This window comes from Paroedura picta, chromosome 5 (assembly GCF_049243985.1).
Source record: "Paroedura picta isolate Pp20150507F chromosome 5, Ppicta_v3.0, whole genome shotgun sequence".
In the NCBI taxonomy this organism is placed as follows: Eukaryota; Metazoa; Chordata; class Lepidosauria; order Squamata; family Gekkonidae; genus Paroedura; species Paroedura picta.
Window position 1 is genome coordinate 29,510,019 of NC_135373.1, and position 20,603 is coordinate 29,530,621.

The 20,603-nt window shown below is 43.2% G+C and overlaps 2 protein-coding genes across 7 annotated transcripts in view; one reads left to right on the plus strand and one right to left on the minus strand.

The window, feature by feature from the left end:
- SULT2A1 (sulfotransferase family 2A member 1) overlaps positions 1 to 17,417 on the minus strand; it is a 44,674-nt gene extending 27,257 nt beyond the window's left edge. The window contains exons 1-6 of one of the 4 annotated variants that reach the window (XM_077337003.1): positions 17,141 to 17,413; positions 11,291 to 11,422; positions 10,328 to 10,473; positions 8,197 to 8,399; positions 7,144 to 7,270; positions 3,977 to 4,071 (exon numbers count right to left, since the gene is read on the minus strand). In XM_077337003.1, the coding sequence (XP_077193118.1) occupies positions 3,977 to 4,071; positions 7,144 to 7,270; positions 8,197 to 8,399; positions 10,328 to 10,466 (564 nt within the window). In that variant the 5' untranslated portion in view covers positions 10,467 to 10,473; positions 11,291 to 11,422; positions 17,141 to 17,413. Of the gene's footprint in view, positions 1 to 3,976; positions 4,072 to 7,143; positions 7,271 to 8,196; positions 8,400 to 10,327; positions 10,474 to 11,290; positions 11,423 to 15,727; positions 15,776 to 17,140 lie in introns of all 4 variants that reach the window. The other 3 variants (XM_077337002.1, XM_077337001.1, XM_077336999.1) reach the window with 3 other exon arrangements.
- The window catches only part of LOC143837324 (uncharacterized), a 55,267-nt gene that overhangs the window by 11,138 nt on the left and 23,526 nt on the right, over positions 1 to 20,603 (plus strand). Inside the window, exons 1-2 of one of the 3 annotated variants that reach the window (XM_077336991.1) lie at positions 17,550 to 17,743; positions 17,824 to 18,000. The exons of 1 other annotated variant lie outside the window; for it this stretch is intronic. The gene's annotated coding sequence lies outside the window, so the exon portion shown is untranslated. Of the gene's footprint in view, positions 1 to 17,549; positions 18,001 to 20,603 lie in introns of those variants that run through there. One more of the 3 variants, XM_077336992.1, reaches the window with a different exon arrangement.

A 20,603-nucleotide genomic window follows, 5' to 3' on the forward strand; every position in this document is an offset into this window, starting at 1 on the left:
TAGTAAACGGTATGCTGACAGAAGATATCATTAAAATCAAAAGAGGGACAAGACAGGGCTATCACCGCTACTCTTCAATCTAATTCTGGAAATGCTGGCAACAAAAATACGTGCATCGGATGATATTAAAGGGCTTAAAGTAGGAAACGAAGAATTTAGAATAAAATGCTATGCAGATGATGTGGTGTGTGTTGTAACTGATCCTATGACTTCGATTCCAACATTGTTTGAACTATTACATTTATTTGGCAGACATGCGGGATACAAGATCAACGTCCAAGACTAAAATATTTCTACAAGGAATAGCAGCTGACGAAAAAGACCTCATTAAACAACTATCTGGATGTGAAATTAATCAAAAACTGATAAAATATCTGGGGATATATCTAGATAAAGATTTGACTGGTTTGATGAAAAATAACTATGCGAGAACATGGAAAAAGGTCCAAAGTAACTTGGAAAGGTGGGCAAAGATGAAGATAAAGTAAAATCCGTGGAACCATGGGGCTGTTAAAATATGGCAAAAATATAAAGAAAGTCTCCCACCCCCTCCAAGCTAAAATTGCCAGGAGAAACGTATATGACTTTTTCTCAGCAAGCGAGGATCACATGTCTTAAATATCAAGATATTATATCAAAAACAAAGAAAATGAAAGATCTGCAAACATTAACCCAAGAAAGATTTTCAATAAAATGGTTAGAATATAATCAATTAAAATCCATGTTTAAAACAGAATTTAAAACACAGGATAGTATAAAGATGGAACTCACAGAATTCGAGGAAATTATCCTGCAACAGAAATCGCATTTGCAAGGCCACATATACAAGATATGTTTAAAATATGAGGCCGAAACAGAAGTGGTCAAAACTTGTGCAATTAAGTGGATGAGGAATTTTTAAAAAGCGATTAGAAGCGGAAGATTGGGAAAACATATGGGAAAACGTGAATAAGTTAACAAGTCAAATCATAAAAGAGAACTGGTTTAAGATGTTTTACTGGTGGTAGGTATATGACTCCCAAGGCGATCGCTAAAATGGCAAAAGAAAGCAGTAATAAATGCTGGAAATGCAAAAGTAAAGCAGGATCATTTTTTCATTTATGGTGGAGGTGTCCTGGCAAAAACAGGTTTTGGAAAAAAAATCATCAAGAACTGGAGAAGATATTAGGCATAAACTTCAGCATGAATGATGAATATTTCTTACTGAGCTTTATTCCGGACAATGTTCAGCCACAAATGAAACCTTTATTTTTTCATGCAATGACAGCAGCAAGAATGGCAATAGCTAAAAAATGGAAACTAAAAGAAATTCCTACAATAGACATGTGGCTAGAGAAACTAAATGAATTGGCGAAAATGGCCAGACTAACAACTTTAATAAATTTCCGAGAAGAGATTTATAGAACAGTGGAAATGGTTCCTGGATTATCAATCAAATAGATAAGGAAAGATGAAGAGGCAAATAAGACCATGAGAATGTATAGAAGTCAGTTCAAATACTAGGAGCAGTTTAATTATTAGGACTAGAGTGCTGGATTAATATAAGTAAGCAATCCAAGAGAAAAGAAAAAATATATGTTAGGAATCAAAGATTAAGAGTTTAGGAAGATATGTCATAGTTAATGTAATAATTAAAAAATAATAATAAGACAATCATAGATGCATTCACAGAAAAGTGGTAACTTAGGGTGTTAAAGAATAGAAGATGGGTCAATATGTGGAGTAATTTATGTTATTAATAATAGGAATATGTGTTTTACAGAATTTAAACAGATATATATTACATGGTTATATAAAATATAAAATGTTATGGTGTATTCACATGTTGACATTTATAACGATAACAATATTTTTTTTAAAAAAGAGGAAACAAAACACATGTTACAAAGGCGGGAAACTAATGCAATACGGGCACACAAGTATGGAAAAACCTGTAACTCAGCACTATCTGAGGGAGCTGAATTATCATCTGAGGGGGGTTTGTGAGCCCAGCAAAAGAGTGGTGAGGTAGCTTTGTGGGGGGACACTTTATTTATTTATTTATTTTCAATTTGTTTCCTGCCACTTGGCAAGCCAGCTCATGGCGGGTCACAGAATAAAAGCTCATATACAAAAAAACCCAATTAAAATTAACATAAAAACAATGGACAGCAGCATGGCAGTAAAAAAAACCCTACCCTACTCCAAATGTCTCCTAGCCAGGGCATTACAGGGCTATCTGCTGGCGACCACTGATGGTAATCCAGAATGTGGTGAAGTATGTGTCCTTATTGGGGGGGGGGGGGCTATCCAATGTTTTTAGAGCACTGGCCTCAACCATAGGCCTGGCAGAAGAATTCTGTCTTGCAGGCCCTGCAGGACGCTGGAAACTCCTGCAAGGCTCACAGCTCTTCCTGGAGCTCATTCCACCAGGTAGGGACCGAAAAGGCCCTGGCCCTGGTTGAAGCCAGGAACTCAAAAAATATTTTAAAATTATCACAAATATGTATTAAAGTGCACCAATAATATATTTAAAACAAAGTAAAAATAATACATATCTAATCACGCATGAAGAACAGACCAAACGCATTTTGACCCCCAGGGGTCTTCCTCAGTGGTCAATATGTTCTGTACATTGCTCTCTGGTCTAAAAACAAATTCTAAAGTTTTGCTGGGTGGCCAAGAGTAATCTGTTTGGTGTAGCCCCAACTAGGGATGGGCGATTCGGCTTTGGAAACGTCTGAATCGCCCGAATCGGGCCCGAATCGGGCCCTGCCGGCTCGAAAACGGTCCGAATCGCCGAGATTCAGAGATTAGGGCCGCCAAATCGATTTGGGTCCGAATCGATTCGGCAGAGTTGGAGGGAGGCCAGGCAGCCATTTGCCTATTGCCTCTAACTGCCCCCTTTTTTTCTTTCTTTAACTTTTTGCCGCCTAAAATGGTGGTGGGGGGAGGGGGGAGTGAGTGGCCAATCAGAATGCCTGTAGCTTTTCAGCTAAGGCATTCTGGCCACTCACTGAAGACTTTAGCTTTTTAAATCCCCTTGCTTTGTAGCCTGCCCAGGAGGAGGCTACTTAAAGCAAGGGGCTGCTTGCTGGAGCTCACTTTGATTTCAGAACCAGGAAATTGGCAATTTACCTGCTGAAATCATTTTTTTCTCACGCTTTTGGGAGCCCATAGGATGGGACTCCTTGGTCCAATCTTCTTGACACTTGCAGGGGAGCTCTGTGGGGGGGGGGTCTTCTCTGAGTCCCCTGAAAGTTTCAGGAAGATTGCACCAGGGGGTCCCATCCTGGGGGCTCCCAAGGAACATTCCCCAAAGAAGTCCATGGAGAAACATGTTCAGCCTAAAGAATCTGACACTCCATTGTAACCAATGGAGTGGATAGGGGCACCCTCTTTGGGAGCCCCTTGGATTGGACCCCTTGGTCCAATCTTCTTGAAACTTTCAGGGGACTCAGGTAAGACCCTCCCTGAGCTTCCCAAGAAGTTTCAGGGGTGCAACTTGCACACCCTCCCTCCCAGCCCCTGGGGAAGGCGGGGGAAGGCTTTCCAATGCAAGTCAATGGAGACATTGAATTGCATTGGCCCCGAATCGTCCGAAACGATTCGGGATCCTTTCCAATGCAAGTCAATGGCCACCATTGACTTGCATTGGCCCCGAATCGATTCGGACCAGTCCGAATCGGGGCCTAAATGCACAACCCTAGCCCCAACCAATGTTTCTAAAGTGTTTCAAATGCCAAAGCTTTTTCTGACACACATGAAAGGCACTCTTGATATAGAATAAGACTATAGCTGAGAGGTGTGGTCCTAGACAATATATATCTCAGAAGGTGTGCTCCAAAAAGGACCTCACACCTTTCATTTTTTAACTTTTTACTCTTGTGGGGAAAGGACTCTTCTTCCTCAGAGATACTCAATCCATGGTGACAGAATATCTCGAGAGAAAATTTGGAATCATTAAAAGCAGAGGATCATGAAGCTGGGACTATACCTGCCGCAGTTCTTCATACGTGATGTAGAAAAGGTTGGGCCTTCCCTTCAACTCCATCCAGCCCTTCACGTGCTCAAACCAGGAACCATAGATCACTAGGAGAGAAAGGCAGAGGGTGACAGGACCAGTCATGAGGGAACTGTGGCCTCTAGTGAGGGGGTGTAATACAACTGATAATACTAGATTGGGGCCTCTCCATATCTTCTTCCTACAAGCTGTGGCCAATCTCTCACCTTTGACTGTGGATGACCTCATTTGGCTCCCTTCATGAATGGCATGAGGCATCCACTTTAATATTTATTTTAGTGACAGGAAAAACAGCACATCCTGAGATTGGAAATTTCTGATTCCCCAGGATTCCATGAGGAAAATTGTGGCAGATAAAGAATATTCTCGACAGAGAGAGGCGGAGCCATGGCACTTGGATAGCTCGATTACTTCGAGCTCCTGTTCCACTGAGGGTCAATCACTGCTGTGATTGACAGAATCGGGTTTTGGGTACGCTAACCCAACCATAAATCTTCTCAGGAATTCCTTGTGAATCTCTGGGGCCTCTCTGTTCCGCAGGGAAATTAATCTCCCACTGGAACGTAAGCTCAGTGTGCACAGGGTCCAGCAAGCGCCGTCCGCCATCTTAAAATCTTTTTTCCTTTTCTTCTTTTTTCAACTCTGCAATCTACAAAGCTTATTTTAATCTTCCAAGATAATTGGACACCTCCCAGCAAGACCTTCAACTCACCACAACTCCGGAGCGAAAACATCTGGCAGACATCAGATCGAGCCTACAAACAGTGAGTGGGGTTTCCCTCGGCACCTTCTTCCCTGGAATGAACTCTCGGCGTGGAGAGTTGCTCTCGCTAATCCAAACAAGCCAGAGTGACAGGATTTATTACCACTGAGGGGGTGAAGCAGCCAAATTCCAAGATATTGAGTCATTAATCAACGCAGAGATGCAAGTGCTTTTCCGCTTCTCCGTCTTTACTCTTCCCCCCGTTTCTGGCTCTGCTTGATGCCACCTCATCATGAGGCAGGCTAATTTTCTTTTCTAAGCGAAGAAGGACTTAAATCAACTTAAACTAATAAGTATTATATCTGTTTTTGGTCTTCGAAGATAAGAGAGATTAGAGCCGTGGAATCTCGCGAGAACTAAGCTCTAGAAACATTCCTTTAATTCAAAACAGACTGTTGCTTTCGTTAGGACTCTGTAGGACCTCTACTGGCTATCTGCAAAATTGCAAATATATTTTGGAAACAACATATGCATAATTGATTAACAAAATTCCAAACCTGGAACATGTTTTCGTTTAAAAAATTTGCATATCTTCTAGATAAACAAACACAAGACCTGAAAGAATCTCTAAATGGTTCACTTAAAAATATGCTCATGGAGTTTAAAGGCATTAAGGAAGAAGTCTCTAACAGGAATGATGAACCAATGGTAGTGGCTGATGATTGCTTTAAACAAGATGGAAAATTACCAGCAGAAGAGGAATCTGAAATTATGGAGATGGAAAAGGGGATGTCAGAGTCTTGCAGCTCAGATAAGGACACCCTACCTGAGAAGATATATAGCCACTCCAAAGCAACAATACACAAGAAAGACATATGGATCTGCGGTGAAAGCAATCGATTGAAAGGAGCTTCATGGAAAAACATCTGTACTGATATTGGAGTCCAGGAGGTACAACTGCTTCAAGATTTATCGATATATACTTCGAGGGAAAGACTACAACTGTACTTTCCCAGCCAAAGACCAATAGGACAGAACATTAGTCAACGGGAGCTACAAGACGTAATAAGCCTCGAAATGAGACCTCCTTAAGAAGCTTGGGGAATGGAAATGCAACACAGTGGTCGAAATTCCTTTCCTCTTTTACCTCCTGTATGCAGCCATATAGGCAATATAACTAGTTAAGAAGTTAATCTGGGGTCTAAGATCTTTTAAGTAAGCTGAATCTGTATTATTAAACCTAATTTCGCACTGCCTACTAGCTCAAAATCAAAGCATAACTAAAAGGAGACACCTAATGGAATGGGCTTATATTATAGTGTGGGGTTTTAGATTTCCTATGATAGCTGAATTTGAATTATCTAGCATATCTCTGTAGTGACTTTCAGCCTAAACTTAATGCATAACTAAAAGAAGGTTTTTAACTGAGGAGGTGTAAATATAACTAACGAAAAATCTATTCTATTAATTAATGAAGACTCCATTTTATTATTTCTGGTATTAACAATGTATACCTATACATATTTGTTTCTCTCCTTTCTGTACAATTAAGCAGGCTTATTCTTTTTTTTTCCTTTTTCCCTTTTTCTAGTGAAAATGTGGAGGGCTCTAGGACTACGTTAAGTATAAACTGTTTATGATTGTTAAAACTATCAGAAACTATGCAAACAAATGTTGAAATGATGGTAACAAGGTAGACTTCTCTTTTTAAATGTGGTGCAAACGTGAAAAAGTCTATAAAAAGTCTATAAGCTTTGGGTAAAAGTCCATAATATTGTAGCCAGTTTATAATCTTAAATGGAGAGAAGAGGGTTTTTAAGATTGAAACAGGGAACCAAAATGTTTTTCCACAGTGCTTCCTAACCCACATACAGAGCTTCTTCTTCTATGCGACGACGGCAGAAAAACTAGAATTGGCCAAGAAATGGAAAACGTAAGAACTACCCTCGACAGAAGACTGGGTGAATAAACTAGCTGATCTTACCAAGATAGTCAAACTGACACTAAGAGGTCTTTCAAGAACAATGGGGCCTTTACCTGAACTATTTACAAAAGGGATTAAAAATGGGGAACCAAGTGTATCAAATGAAGAGTATAGCTCTCCTTCTCTGTATTAACAATGTAGATTGCATGTATCTTACTGTCTTCAACTCTTCAATTCTGGAAAATAAAATAAAAACTTTCTATAAAAAAAAAAAAAAAAGAATATTCTCTATAACTGTTCTCTGGGCTTCTCACCCAAGGCAAGGGGATGTTTCCTTAAGCTCCTCTGAGGAAGAGTGGAATACAAGTGTGACTGATTAAGAACTCAACAGGACATTCTCACAGCAGATTCCCTGAGAGAAGTCTTGTAAGAGAAACATAATCCTTGCAAGTATGTTCTAGGGATTGTGTTCAGGGAAAGGCCCCACGAAGGGCAGTTTCCCAGCTCCCATACCATTCCCAGTCAGGAACTCCTCCAGGTACTCTTGTAGGGTCCCAGGTGTCTTCAGTACTTTCATCATCATAGAGAAATGGTAAAATGAGACCAGCACATCCTTGGGATTACGCAAGGTATAGATAACCTGTGACAGAGACAGGAATATTATTTAGAAAAGGTGACATCTCCCACCCTCACCACCCTCACCCCTAAACATGGTATGGAATTTTTGATCCACACTCTGAAGTCAGGTTCATAAGAAGAGATGCTGATTGCTCAGTTTCTAGTGCAGGGGTAGTCAAACTGCGGCCCTCCAGATGTCCATGGATTACAATTCCTATTCGCTGGCAGGGGCTCATGAGAATCGTAGTCCACGGACATCTGGAGGGCCGCAGTTTGACTACCCCTGTTCTAGTGCAATGTTAGGTTCACTTTAATGATACCGGGAGAGACAAGCAGGATGTAAAACTACTCAATACTACTGCAGGTTTGTAAATATTTGAAAATAGGCTCTGAAATGGTAGAATTCTCAGTGTCATTTTGAATCCTTACATCCCCCGCTATTTTGAAGATACTTGAAAGGCCAGTTCAGCTCTTTGCTAATGTTTGGGGAAGTCTATATAGAACATGGTTTCTGTAAGGGGGTGATAAACTACAAAGCAGGGGGGCATTGGAGAGTTTCTCAAGAGGATGTCTGAATAATGCAATAAATAATGTGATAAATTCCTGTTTATCCAAAATCACAGGAACCATTTTAGAGCAGGGGTAGTCAACCTGTGGTCCTCCAGATGTTCATGGAATACAATTCCAACGAGCCCCTGCCAGCACTTGCTGGCAGGGGCTCATGGGAATTGTAGTCCATGAACATCTGGAGGACCACAGGTTGACTACCCCTGATTTAGAGGGCTTCTTGCAATTCTCATGCAGTACAGAACATCTCATACATTCAAATGCATCTGTGCACTCAGATGGGAGCCCAGGCAGGCTTTGCATATACATGGGAATGTTTTCTAGTTCTCCAAAGTACTTGTGTGTGAAGAATGTGCTCAGGTCGAATTGCTCATTCCTTACCTTGGCTTTGGTTTTCAGAAAGGACTTTGGGAAAAGCTGGAATGGAAGGTGACTACAGAAAAGCCGAGGTGGAGTCAGCTGCGAGGCCAGGCCATAATCAGCCTCGATCCAAGGTGACCGCTCCCAGAGTGGCACACTGTGTGTCCACGTGGGGTCCCCTTTCTTTGAGATCAGGGCTAAGATCTCAGCCATCCAATTGGTGCCTAGAAGAGAGTCCACCAGTCATGAGATTGACTCTTTTTTTCAAGCTAACTTTCTCTTGCTGGGAATACTTCTTGCCCATGTGTTGACAGAATTATGAGAACTAGACGTTATAGTCTGAGCACATAGGTCATCTGTTAACATAATTCCCTGAACTAAAGGCCAGTTCAGTATGCAGAAGTCACCTGGAACTGACCCTTTGTCTGAGAATGGGGAAACTCCATCCATCAAAGCTCATTTTGTAGTTGTTCACAGAACCCAGATTCAGGGCAATTCCGCACCCAATTAAAATAGTGAGATGCTTACCTTTTGCAAAACTATTTTTTTGGAGTTTTACCTGATGTTGCAAACATCCAACATCCCAACATCTACATCATCCATTTTAAAATGATAGTTGGGGAACTACATAAAGTGGATTCCACAACTATCTAGCATCAGCAGGAGGAGAGTAAGCCTTAAGCCACATGGCAAGGACATGTGTGAAACCCAAGTGAGCAAAGTAGCACAATCTCTGTCTCCAACGCCCACCCTCAAACCTGCCTCCCTCTTTCTTGATAGTTGGGGAACTGCATAAAGTGGATTCCACAACTATCTAGCATCAGCAGGAGGAGAGCAAGCCTTAAGCCACATGGCAAGGACATGTGCGAAACCCAAGTGAGCAAAGCAGCGCAATCTCTGTCTCCACCCTCAAACCTGCCTCCCTCTTTCTTCCACCTGGAACAGGGATCTTTAATTTTTGGGGGATCAAAGAGCCTGGAGCAATGAATATGTATTACTTTGGCTAGGCGTAGCCAAAAAATATTTCCCCCACAAGTTGATGCACAGAGCATGGCTCTCAACCCCCCCTCTCTGCCTCCAAATTGTGAAATCAAATACTTTTCTGGAGCCTCAAGGCTATGGAGTGGCATTAAAATAAGCACTATGCATCTATGATAAGATGCATAGGCATTCCAACGGAGAAGTTTCACTTAAAAAAAAATCATTGCTGTCCCTTTAAAACAAGGTAAAAGGTGATTGGCTGCCTGCCATGAGTGACAGGTGAGGGAGAGTTGCGTTTATAGTGTTCTTCCCCTCTGCCATTTCAGGCAGCCATGCAGAGTTCCAGGAAGTACCAAAAAGTGGCAGGAGAAAGCGGGAGAGCATGAAGGTGGGAAATTGCGGGGGGTGCAATTTTTAATAGCATTACGCCATTTCACTGGTGTGATGCAATTTTTTTTAATGTGTGGAAATACCCTCAGTCTTCCCAGAGAGAAGTAAAGAAATTGTAAGGACAATTCATGAAAAGCACTGATGTTTCTCACACATGCCCCAGTTTGACTCCACAATTTTGGGGAATGCACCTTTAGTAAAGTGTAATTAGTGTTCTCTGCTTGAGCTTGGAACCTAAGAGGTTGAGCAGAAGCAGAATATGTATGAAATAATAAAATGCAAATATTTCAATACACGTGCACATACAAAACTTAAAAACATCAACAGATATCAAGAACTTTTGCACAAATCCCAAACCTTTTGACGCATGGACAAATGACAAGAAACAGATAACCAAACCCACTTCAACCCCCCTTGGGGGGTCTTCCTAAGTGGTCTAATATTTAAATGCACTCATGTGATGTAATAATGGGGACTATAAGAATGGAGAGGCTCCCACACTAATGCAAAGTATCCAAATATACCACTTGGGAGACCCCTAATTAGAATATTTATTATTCAAGGTGCCACCTTATAGAAGTCCTCTCAGAGCCTGAGTGTATTCTCATGTGTCTCATGGAATAAACATTTGCATTTTAATAATTTAATATATACTCTGCTGCTGCTCAACCTTTTAGGTTCCCAGCTTTTGCACACAGGTTGGGTCGCTTTGTTCCCCCTTTTGTAGTTTCTCTGCAGGAGCATCACATGTGACCCCCATTCGGCTCACTTCCCTTCCTACCTGACTTGGGGAAAGTGACATTAAAGACATCATCATCTAGGATCTGGAATTCGTTTTCCAAGTGGAGAAGAGTTTCCACTGAATAATTCATTGAAGGGAATAGGATTCCTTTGTGGCTGAGATATTCTACAGATGACATGGTTGACCTGGAGAGAGGCAAAAGGCAAAAAGAAGCAAAATTAGGGAGTTGCATCCCGAGGGTCTGCTCTGATTTTGCTTTTCTGTTCTGTTTTTTTTATTATTATTTTGGTTAGGGGCTGCCATTTTCTTTTCTTTATACATCTTGGAACATTGGGTTGAATCCAACAAGCTTTCCCACAAAATAAATGTTCAAATACAGCCGCCAGAAACCAACAGTATCTCACTTATCTTATATATATTAATATTTAAATCCATATTGATAACAATATTGATCCATATTGATAACAATATATCAGTGTTTTAATATCAATAGGCCATTGGCTCAAAGGCATTGGGGAATGTTAGTCTAACACCATTCCCAAAACTTGTTACTGCCTGAATACAAATCAATATCCTGCCAGACTCCACTTACACACAGAAACATTCTTGAAGGTGCAATCCTATTATAAAGAGGTTCTCCTAAGTCAAAACTTACAGAAAAGGACTTGGGCGGAGCCATGGCACTTGGATAGCTCGATTACTTCGAGCTCCTGTTCCACTGAGGGTCAATCGCTGCTGTGATTGACAGAATCGGGTTTTGGGTACGCTAACCCACCCACAATCTTCTCAGAAATTCCTTGTGAATCTCTGGGGCCTCTCTGTTCCGCAGGGAAATTAATCTCCCACTGGAACGTAAGCTCAGTGTGCACAGGGTCCAGCAAGCGCCGTCCGCCATTTTAATATCCTTTCCTCCCTTTCCTCCTTTTTCAACTCTGCAATCTACAAAGCTTATTTTAATCTACAAAGCTAATTGGATAACTCCCAGCAAGACCTTCGACTCACCACAACTTCGGAGTGAAAACATCTGGCAGACATCAGATCGAGCCTACAAACAGTGAGTGGGGTTTCCCCCGGCACCCTCTTCCCTGGAATAAACTCTCGGTGTGGAAAGTTGCTTTCTCTAATCCAAACAAGCTAGAGTGACAGGAAGACAATTTATTGCAACTGAGGGGGTGGACACTGCCAAATTCCAAGATATTGAGTCATTAATCAACGCAGAGATGCAAGTGCTCTTCCGCTTCTCCGTCTCTACTTTTTCCCCTGTTTCTGGCTCTGCTTGATGCCACCTCATTATGAGGCAGGCTAATTTTCTTTTCTAAGTAGAAGAAGGACTTAAATTTACTCAAACTAATAAGTAACAGCTCTTATTGCATATGTTTTGGTTTTCGAAGATAAGAGAGATAAGAGCCGTGCCTGGAAAGATCTCGCGAGAACTAAGCTCCAGAGACATTGCTTTAATATCAAAACAGACTGTTGCTTTCGTTAGGACTCTGTAGGACCTCTACTGGTTATTTGCAAAATTGCAAATATATTTTGGAAACAACATATGCATAATTGATTAAGTCTAACAAAATTCCAAGCCTGGAACATGTTTTCGCTTAAAAAATTTGCATATCTTCTAGAGAAACAAACACAAGACCTGAAAGAATCTATAAATGGCTCGCTTAAAAATATGCTCATGGAGTTTAAAGGCATTAAGGAAGAAGTTTCTAACAGGAATGATGAACCAATAGTAGTGGCTGATGATAGCTCTAAACAAGGTGGAAAATTACCAGCAGAAGAGGAATCTGAAATTATGGAGATGGAAAAGGGGATGTCAGAGTCTTGCAGCTCAGATAAGGACACCCTACCTGAGAAGATATACAGCCACTCCAAAGCAACAGTACACAAGAATCAATTAAAAGACATATGGATCTGCGGTGAAAGCAATCGATTGAAAGGAGCTTCTTGGAAAAACATCTGTACTGATATTGGAGTCCAGGAGGTACAACTGTTTCAAGATTTATCGATGTATACTCCGAGGGAAAGACTACAACTGTACCTTCCTAGCCAAAGACCAACAGGACAGAACATTAGTCAATGGGAGCCACAAGACGTAACAAGCCTCGATATGAGACCCCCTTAAGAAGCTTGGGGAATGGAAATGTAACACAGTGGTTGAAATTCTTTTCCTCTTTTCCCTCCTTTCCGTAGCTATATAGGCAATATAACTAGTTAAGAAGTTAATCTGGGGTCTAAGATCTTCTAAGTAAGCTGAACTTGTATTATTAAATCTAATTTCGTAGTGTCTACCAGCCCAAAATTAAAGCATAACTAAAAGGAGACACCTAATGGAATGGGCTTACATTATAGTGTGGGGTATTAGATTTCCTATGATAGCTGAATTTGAATTATCTAACATATCTCTGTAGTGACTTTCAGCCTAAACTTAAAGCATAACTAAAAGGAGGTTCCTAACTGAGGAGGTGTAAATGTAACTAACGAAGAATTTATTCTACTAATTAATGAAGACTCCATTTTATCATTTCTGGTATTAATAATGTACACTTATATAACTTAATAACCTTAGCAACTCATAAACATATATTTGTTTTTCTTCTTTCCGTACAACTAAGCAGGCTTGTTTTTTTTCCTTTTTCCTTTTCCCTAGTGGAAATGTGGAGGGCTCTAGGACTACGTTAAGTATAAACTGTTTATGATTGTTAAAATTGTCAGAAACTATGCAAACAAATGCTGAAATGATGGTAACAAAGTAGACTTCTCTTTTTAAATGTGGTGCAAACGTGAAAAAGTCTATAAAAAGTCTATAAGCTTTGGGTAAAAGTCCATAATATTGTAGCCAGTCTGATAATCTTAAATGAAGAGAAGAGGGTTTTTAAGATTGAAACGGGGAACCAAAATGTTTTTCCGCAGTGCCTCCCAACCCACATGCAGAGCTTCTTCTCCTATGCGACGACAACAGCAAGACTAGAATTGGCCAAGAAATGGAAAACGCAAGAACTACCCTCGACAGAAGACTGGCTGAATAAACTAGCTGATTTTGGCAAGATGGCCAAACTGACACTAGTAGTGAACGGAAGAATAGAAGAGGCCTTTCAAGAACAATGGGGCCCTTACCTGAACTATTTACAAAGGGGATTAAAATGGGGAACCAAGTGTATCAAATGAAGAGCATAACTCTCCTTTTCTGTATTAACAATGTAGATTGCATGTATCTCACTGTCTTTAACTCTGGAAAATAAAATAAAAACTCTCTATAAAAAAAAAAACTTACAGAAAACACTGGCGTCCTCGTCGCAATCCCAGACTCCACTGGTCAACATGGCTTCTTCTGTTTGACAAGGTCAGGTCAGCCTGGACTGTCCAGGGCAGCGTGACCCGTTTAAGCCTCCATTAAATCCCAGGCCTTTCTTTCCTCCAGGCAGTGTGCCTCCTCAGTTCATGGGCAGCCTTTAGGGCTGGAGGCCATGGGCTGCCTCCAGCCACTCAACAGAAACCTTCCCGAGGCCAGTGGTGAAGAGTGCTGCTAGGAGGGCACACAGTTCTGGCTTCCAGCTGTGGGAGGCAGGTGGGCTCTTCTTCAGGAGGAGACTCCTGAGCATCTCCTCCCCTCTGCAGGCCTTCAGTTCTGGTCCAGCAGCAGGAAGGGTCCTTTGCTTTCCTTGCCGAAGCATCCACCCCTTCCCCAGGCATAGGACATCCCAAGCATGGTGGGAGCTGAGCTGTGCAGAAGGTGGGTGTTAAACCCTCTCAGCCACCCAGGGAGAGATTGAGAACCCTCCAGGGGATTTGTGACTCCAGTGGGGCCAAGCAAGGGGCATCTCTCACCCTGAGCAAGGTGGACAGGAGAACCCACCACTTACATCCAGATGTCCCAAGCCCCCGACTGGATGAGTACGCATGGCACCAGACACCTATTTAACTTCTTTACTCCCCTCCAAGGGGGCCATGGTAGGTTGGGGCTAGGGTTTCCAGGTCCCCCTGGCCACTGGTGGTTGGGTGGGGAGGTTTCTAGCTCCAGGAGATTTGGGGGAGTGGAGTTTGGGGGGGCAGGGACTTCAGTGGGGTCCAATACTTTTGAGCCAACTCTCTAGAGCAGGGGTAGTCAACCTGTGGTTCTCCAGATGTTCATGGACTACAATTCCCACGAGCCCCTGCTAGCATTTGCTGGCAGGGGCTCATGGGAATTGTAGTCCATGAACATCTGGAGGACCACAGGTTGACTACTCCTGATTTGGAGCATACATTTTTCCCAGGGGAACTGGGCTCTGTAGTCTGGAGAAGAGCCATCAATCCAGGAGATCCTCAGGTCCCTCCTGGAGCCTGGCATCCCTAGTTGGGTCCAGTTTCCATGTGGGGACTGCAGTAGTGGTCCCTGCTGCCCATGAGCTAAGACCACTCCCTCTCCTCTCTTCAGTGAGTTCCCGCATGAACATTACCCTTCTCCCCAGAGGTGTTTCTGCTGTTTTTGTCACTATCATTCTTAGTTTCTTCAGAAGAACTGCCCTTTCCAAATGTACTGTTCATAATTGTGGCAAAATGCTCATGGGATACATTGGAAGCCACACTGTCTCCTCAGCTTGCCTGTGGGGAGTGTTGGGGGGCTTTAGCCGGACTCTTTTCTTGGCCAGCTGGAACAATTGCAAGCAAACTTGGCATGAAGCTGCCTTCCACAGGGTCAGACCATCCTTTTGTCAAGGTCAGGAGGACTGCCCACTCAGACCGGCAGCCTCTCTCTGGGCTCTCAGGTGTAGCTCTTTCCCATCCTCTACCACCTAGCCTTTTAAATGGAGAGCTCGGGGATTGAACCTGGGACTTCCTGCATGCAAAGCAAAGGAGCTACCACTGAGCCATGGCCCTTCCCCAACAGCTGGACTTTCTTTTGTCCACAGACTTCTTTCTCAGTGACAGTAACCTTTTGAGCTGCTGCTACACTGAAGGCTTTCGATTGATACATTGGACCCTTGCTCATTGGCCTGTTTGTAATTTGCAACCTGGTTGCTGAATGGTCAGCAGCCTTGAGTGAAAGCAGACTGAAATGTGTTCAATAAATGAAATAAGGGAAGCCCAACCCACCCCCAGGCAGCCAGTGTTGAGTCACCTCTGCATAGCTCCTGCCTTCAAAACCCTACAGCGGTTGCCATAAATCTGGTGTGACTAAATGCCACTTTCCACCACTAGCAACAGGTGCAATTTTGGAGAGGTGTTCTTTAAAAAAAAACTGTCAAAGGCCCAAGGGGAGTAGGTTTGATCCTCTCCCTACACACTTTCTCACCAACAATTGGCTGAGGTTGATTTAGGCTGTTTCTAAAAGAGCAAATAGGGAACTATATATTCCGTTGCATAAACATCTGGGCAGTAGTCAAGGGGAAGGGGTAAATCCCTGGGGGTCAGCAAATAATGTTATGCCATTACTTCTGAGGTTGACATGGGACTTACTTTTGAGTCGACCTGCATGAGATCACCTCCTATGATATTCATTAAGCCCTATGGGGAAAGACACAGAAAATATATAGCTCTTGCCTTGAACTGCATGGCCCAGGCTGGTCTGATCTCATCGGACCTAAGAAGCTAAGCAAGATCAGTCCTGGTTAGTTCTTAAGTGGGAGACCCCCACTCTTCACCTCTCCTGCCTTGAAAACCCTAAAGGGATTGCCTTAAGTCAGGTGTGACTTAATATCACTTTCTACCACCACCATGAGCACTTTGACGGCAACAGGTGTGGTTTGGGAGAGGTGTTTTTTAAAAAAAAAAACTGTCAAAGCCCAAAGGAGAGTAGGGCCTATTCTGCACACAAAAAATAATGCACTTTCAATGCACTTTAGAAGTAGATTTTCATGTTCTGTACAGGGAAATCCAGCTGCCAAAGCACATTGAAAATGCATTATCCTATGTGTGCGGAATGGGCCCAGGTTCGATCCTCTTCCTACAGACTTTCTCACCAGCAATTCGCTGAGGATGATTTTGACTGTTTTTTAAAAAATGCAAAAAGGGAACTATATATTCAGTTGCATAAACATCCAGGTAGTGGTCGAGAAGGGGTAAATCACTGGGAGTTGGCAAATAGCATCTTGCCACAAGGTGGCTGATTCCACACTGGCTTTTGTTCCACCTTGGTGTTCAAACTGGAGTGTCATGGCCATATTTTTGTGTTGTTGTTTAGTTTTCTTTGCAGTTGCACAACCTCTTCCAGTCAACCTCTTTCCAGGGAGAAAGCTCCTGACATTTCAATAAATGTGCACAAGATTGGACTAACACAAGGGGAGCAGTTCAGTGTAAATGGAAAGGCATCAAAATCGCATTTATTCTCCTCCTGGTGTGTCCTGCACATACATTGCATGATTTCTTTTGAAACAGAAGTCAGAAAACTATCCTGCAAATCTTTATCTACTGCTGAAGCATGTATTCAAAGGGGTAGCCGTTTTGGCCTGAAGTAGCACAATAGAATCAGAGTCCAGTAGCCCCTTTAAGACCAACAAAGATTTATTCAAGGTGTGAGCTTTCGAGTGCAAGCACTTCCTCATCTAAATAACCCCTGAGAAATCCCAAAGATAAGCTTATTTCCAAAACAAAGGCCTTTTTGTTGATCTAGATAGGGGTAGTCAAACTGTGGCCCTCCAGACGGCCATGGACTACAATTCTCATGAGCCCCTGCCAGAATTCGCTAGCAGGGGCTCATGGGAATTATAGTCCATGGACATCTGGAGGGCCACAGTTTGACTACCCCTGATCTAGAGGGGTATCACCCAAATTTGATAAATACAAAGCAACCCTGATCAATCAAGAGTATCCAACCATCCCCCATATCTCCTAAGTCTCCAACATCAATCCCTTGAACGGATTCCTACTAACCTCAGAAGTCTGTGTGTCCCTCTTGCTGCTTCTCGAACTGCTTCTGATCTTTGTTCCTTTCCTTACTGGGCTTGTGTGCTTTCGGCAATCCTGGATCTAATCAATTCTGTTACATAATTGTGGTTGATAAATGTGCATGTAAAACAAAATGAAAACAAGCATTGCTAGAACAGTGCAAGCTACCCTTTGTCCCGGTTGCAGAAAGGAAGGGAAACAGCACAGAAGCCAATAGCCTGCCTTGCACACAACCACATCCTCAGCTATTCGTCCTTGGCTGCATTTCCTGGCGGGCACGCCACAGGCTTATCTTTACTTTGAATGGACCTTAGCCCTTTCCATGCTGACTGGCTTAACCGTTGCCTAATCCCTCAAAGAAGCGGAAAGAAATTCAAGTCCAGAACCACAATTATACATTACGATTTGTAGCTTGTTGTACTGGGCTTCTTATCAGGAGCAGGGAAAGTTTGTCCCCAGTGGAACCAGAGCAGCATCTATTGTTCCCCTCTCCTCCATTTTATCTTCAGGCTGAGAGTGGGTGACTGCCCCAAAGTGACCCAGGAGGGTTCCCTTGTACAAGCGGGGAGTTGAACCATATTCTGTAAGGTATGATTCCCCCTCCCATCTACCTGGCCATTGCACAACGGTGAGGTGAAAATCTATTTCTGGATTGTTTGCATGGGCAGGGAAGAAGAAGAGGAAGAATAGGAGGAACAGGAAGAAGGAGAAGAAGAAGAAGAAGAGGAGGAGGAGGAAGAAGAAGAAGAAGTTGGGTTTTACACTCCACTTTTCACTATCCCCAAGAATCAAAGTGAACTAGCAGTCAACTTCCCTTCGTCTCTGCACAACAGACACCCTGGGAGGTAGGTGAGGCTGAGAAAGCTTTGAGAGACACTGCCCTTGGAGAACAGCTCTAAGAGAACTCTTTGGGCCGCTGACCGGGGGTTGGGGATCACTGAGTTAGACCATGCACACGCCACCACAGAGCCCCTCAGGAGCCCGGGGTGAGCAGTGAAGTGGATAAATCTGTGGATGACACTAATTTGTTCAGTACAAAAAAAGTCTCAGCACTCCCAGCCCAAATGGGAATCTAAGGAGGGGTGGCAGGTACTGAGTCAGAATCCCACAAAGCTCCTAGAGACTGCAGAGGGCCATCTGGACAAACACCCACAATTTCTTGGGGACTTAAAATTCAAACATGCCTAAGAGGTACTCATCCAGTCATTTTAGGTAACACAAGGGTAAGACCCTGGGGAGCAATCCTGAGGGATAGTTAGCTTCTTTATCTTCTTCAACGTGATTGCTGTACAGAACTTAGTTAATATATTCCTAAACTGGTTTTAAACCGTTTAAAGGAACGTTTCTTAAATAACAAAAGGCATCTGGTTATCGGCATACAAATACTTCGAGGAACCTTCAGGGCTCAACTCTGTAAGCCCCCTGACTAGCTTGGACACTCTTCAAATTTCAGCTCCTTCCCAAGAATGTTACATCCCTGTTGTGCTACTCGTGTCTGGAATTCACAAGAATGCACACGTGTCAGTGCTAGGGCACCAAGCATGAAGGTCCTGCAGGGCCAAAGTCCATGCTGAACTGTGGACTGAGGCACAGTAGGAGAACTAATTTGTCCCAGGATGTCTTTGAGGAGAACTTTCACTGGCCTTTACATCCCACTACTCAGAAATGCCTCTGAACATCTCAACAGGGTCCCTCCTGCTGCTTTAGAGGGGCAATAAGGTCTGGAAGAACTACCTGCTGCCACCTGGTGGCATTTTCTTTCTTCTTCAAAGGAGGTCTCCCAAAGACTGCGCCACCCATGCCTGGGTGCTGTTTGCAAGGACGACAATAACAAAAAAGGTTTTGGCAATTCCAGACATAGATCCAATACCACATTGAATTTCAGCCCACGCAGACCATGGAGGTATTGCTGACTCCACTATTGGCAGGAGGACTCCAGTGTCTCAAATGCTTTCCCAGATCAGCTTTCTGAGAGCCTTCAAGAGAGACTCCAGGGACTGCCTTTTTTATTTAATTATTTAATTTATGCACCTCTATAAAGCCCCATGTGCTTTTATGGCCCCCTTTCAGACGACTGTCTTCATTATGATTCTAGGACTGCAGTATTAACTGAAGCACCATGATGACACCGACCACCCCAATTCCTACTCACATCAAGTCTTTGCCTTTGGATCATGTAAAGGTAAAGGTATCCCCTGTGCAAGCACTGAGTCATGGCTGACCTTTGGGGTGATGCCCTCTAGCGTTCTCGGCAGATTCAATACAGGGTGGTTAGCCATTCCCTTCCCCAGTCATTCCTGTTTTACCCCCCAGCAAGCAAGCTGGGGACTCATTTTACCAACCTCGGAAGGATAGAAGGCTGAGTCAACCTTGAGCCGGCTGCTGGGATTGAACTCCCAACCTCATGGTCAGAGCTTCAGACAGCATGTCAGCTGCCCTACCACCCTGCACCACAAGAGGTTCTTTGGATCATGTACTTACTGGCTTTTCAACACACTGCTGACCTTTTGGCCTTTGTGCCAGATCTGTGGAAAAATTCGACCAAGGCCTTGTTTATGCTGAGCATCGAGTCTGTCACATCTTAAGAAACATTCTAGTTGTTGGAATCTGCAATCTCTGCAGTGTGCATGGCTGAGCAGAATATAAAATGTGTCCTGCAGGGGGTGTCGGAGGAGACGTGTTCTTAGCATAGTTAGATGAGGAACTTCTTGATATTTTTCAAAATATCTCCTCCGGTGTCCTTTTTGGCTCAAGAGGAGACTTCCTGCTCTTTTGAGCACACTTCCTCCCTGCTTGCCTGTAGAACAGCAGTTTTATACGACTGCTGACGTAACCAGTAATTAGTTCTCTTATGTCCTCTTTCTATACATAGTTGTTTCTCTTCGTGATAAAACCGTTTTATTCTTTGAAGCAGCCTGGTGTTGCGCTCTTCTTGCCTACTCAAACACTGTCAACAGGACTGATAGGCAAGATCGGACCTGTTGAGGTTCACCATTCATAATCTCTGGGGAGATCCCCTTATTACCCCCACCCCCCTGGCCCCTGTCAAAACCTCTCTGATTTGTTTGGGCAAGAGACAGACCCTCTAGATGAGGAGAACACTCTTCAAATCATCAAGGAAACCGGGATGGTTTGGCAGGGGGATGGAGTGGGTAGGGGTCAAATGATCCAAGGGAGAGATGAGGCTTTGCTTCTTGGAGCTGCTCACGCAAGATCCCCTTGGCTTGTCCAGTCAACAGATGGCCCTTCCTCCTATAATCTGAGATGTCCTTACCCTTCTCCTCTTTTCGACGTCGAGAGATGATTGACTTCATGACTTGGAAGGCGAAACAGATTGATGCGGCGATGCAAAGAAGGCCTATCCACAAAAAAAAAAAATCCTGTTTGGATACAAAACACGAAGAAGATGAAACTGTGACACACACCTAATCCAGGTCACCTGCAGAAA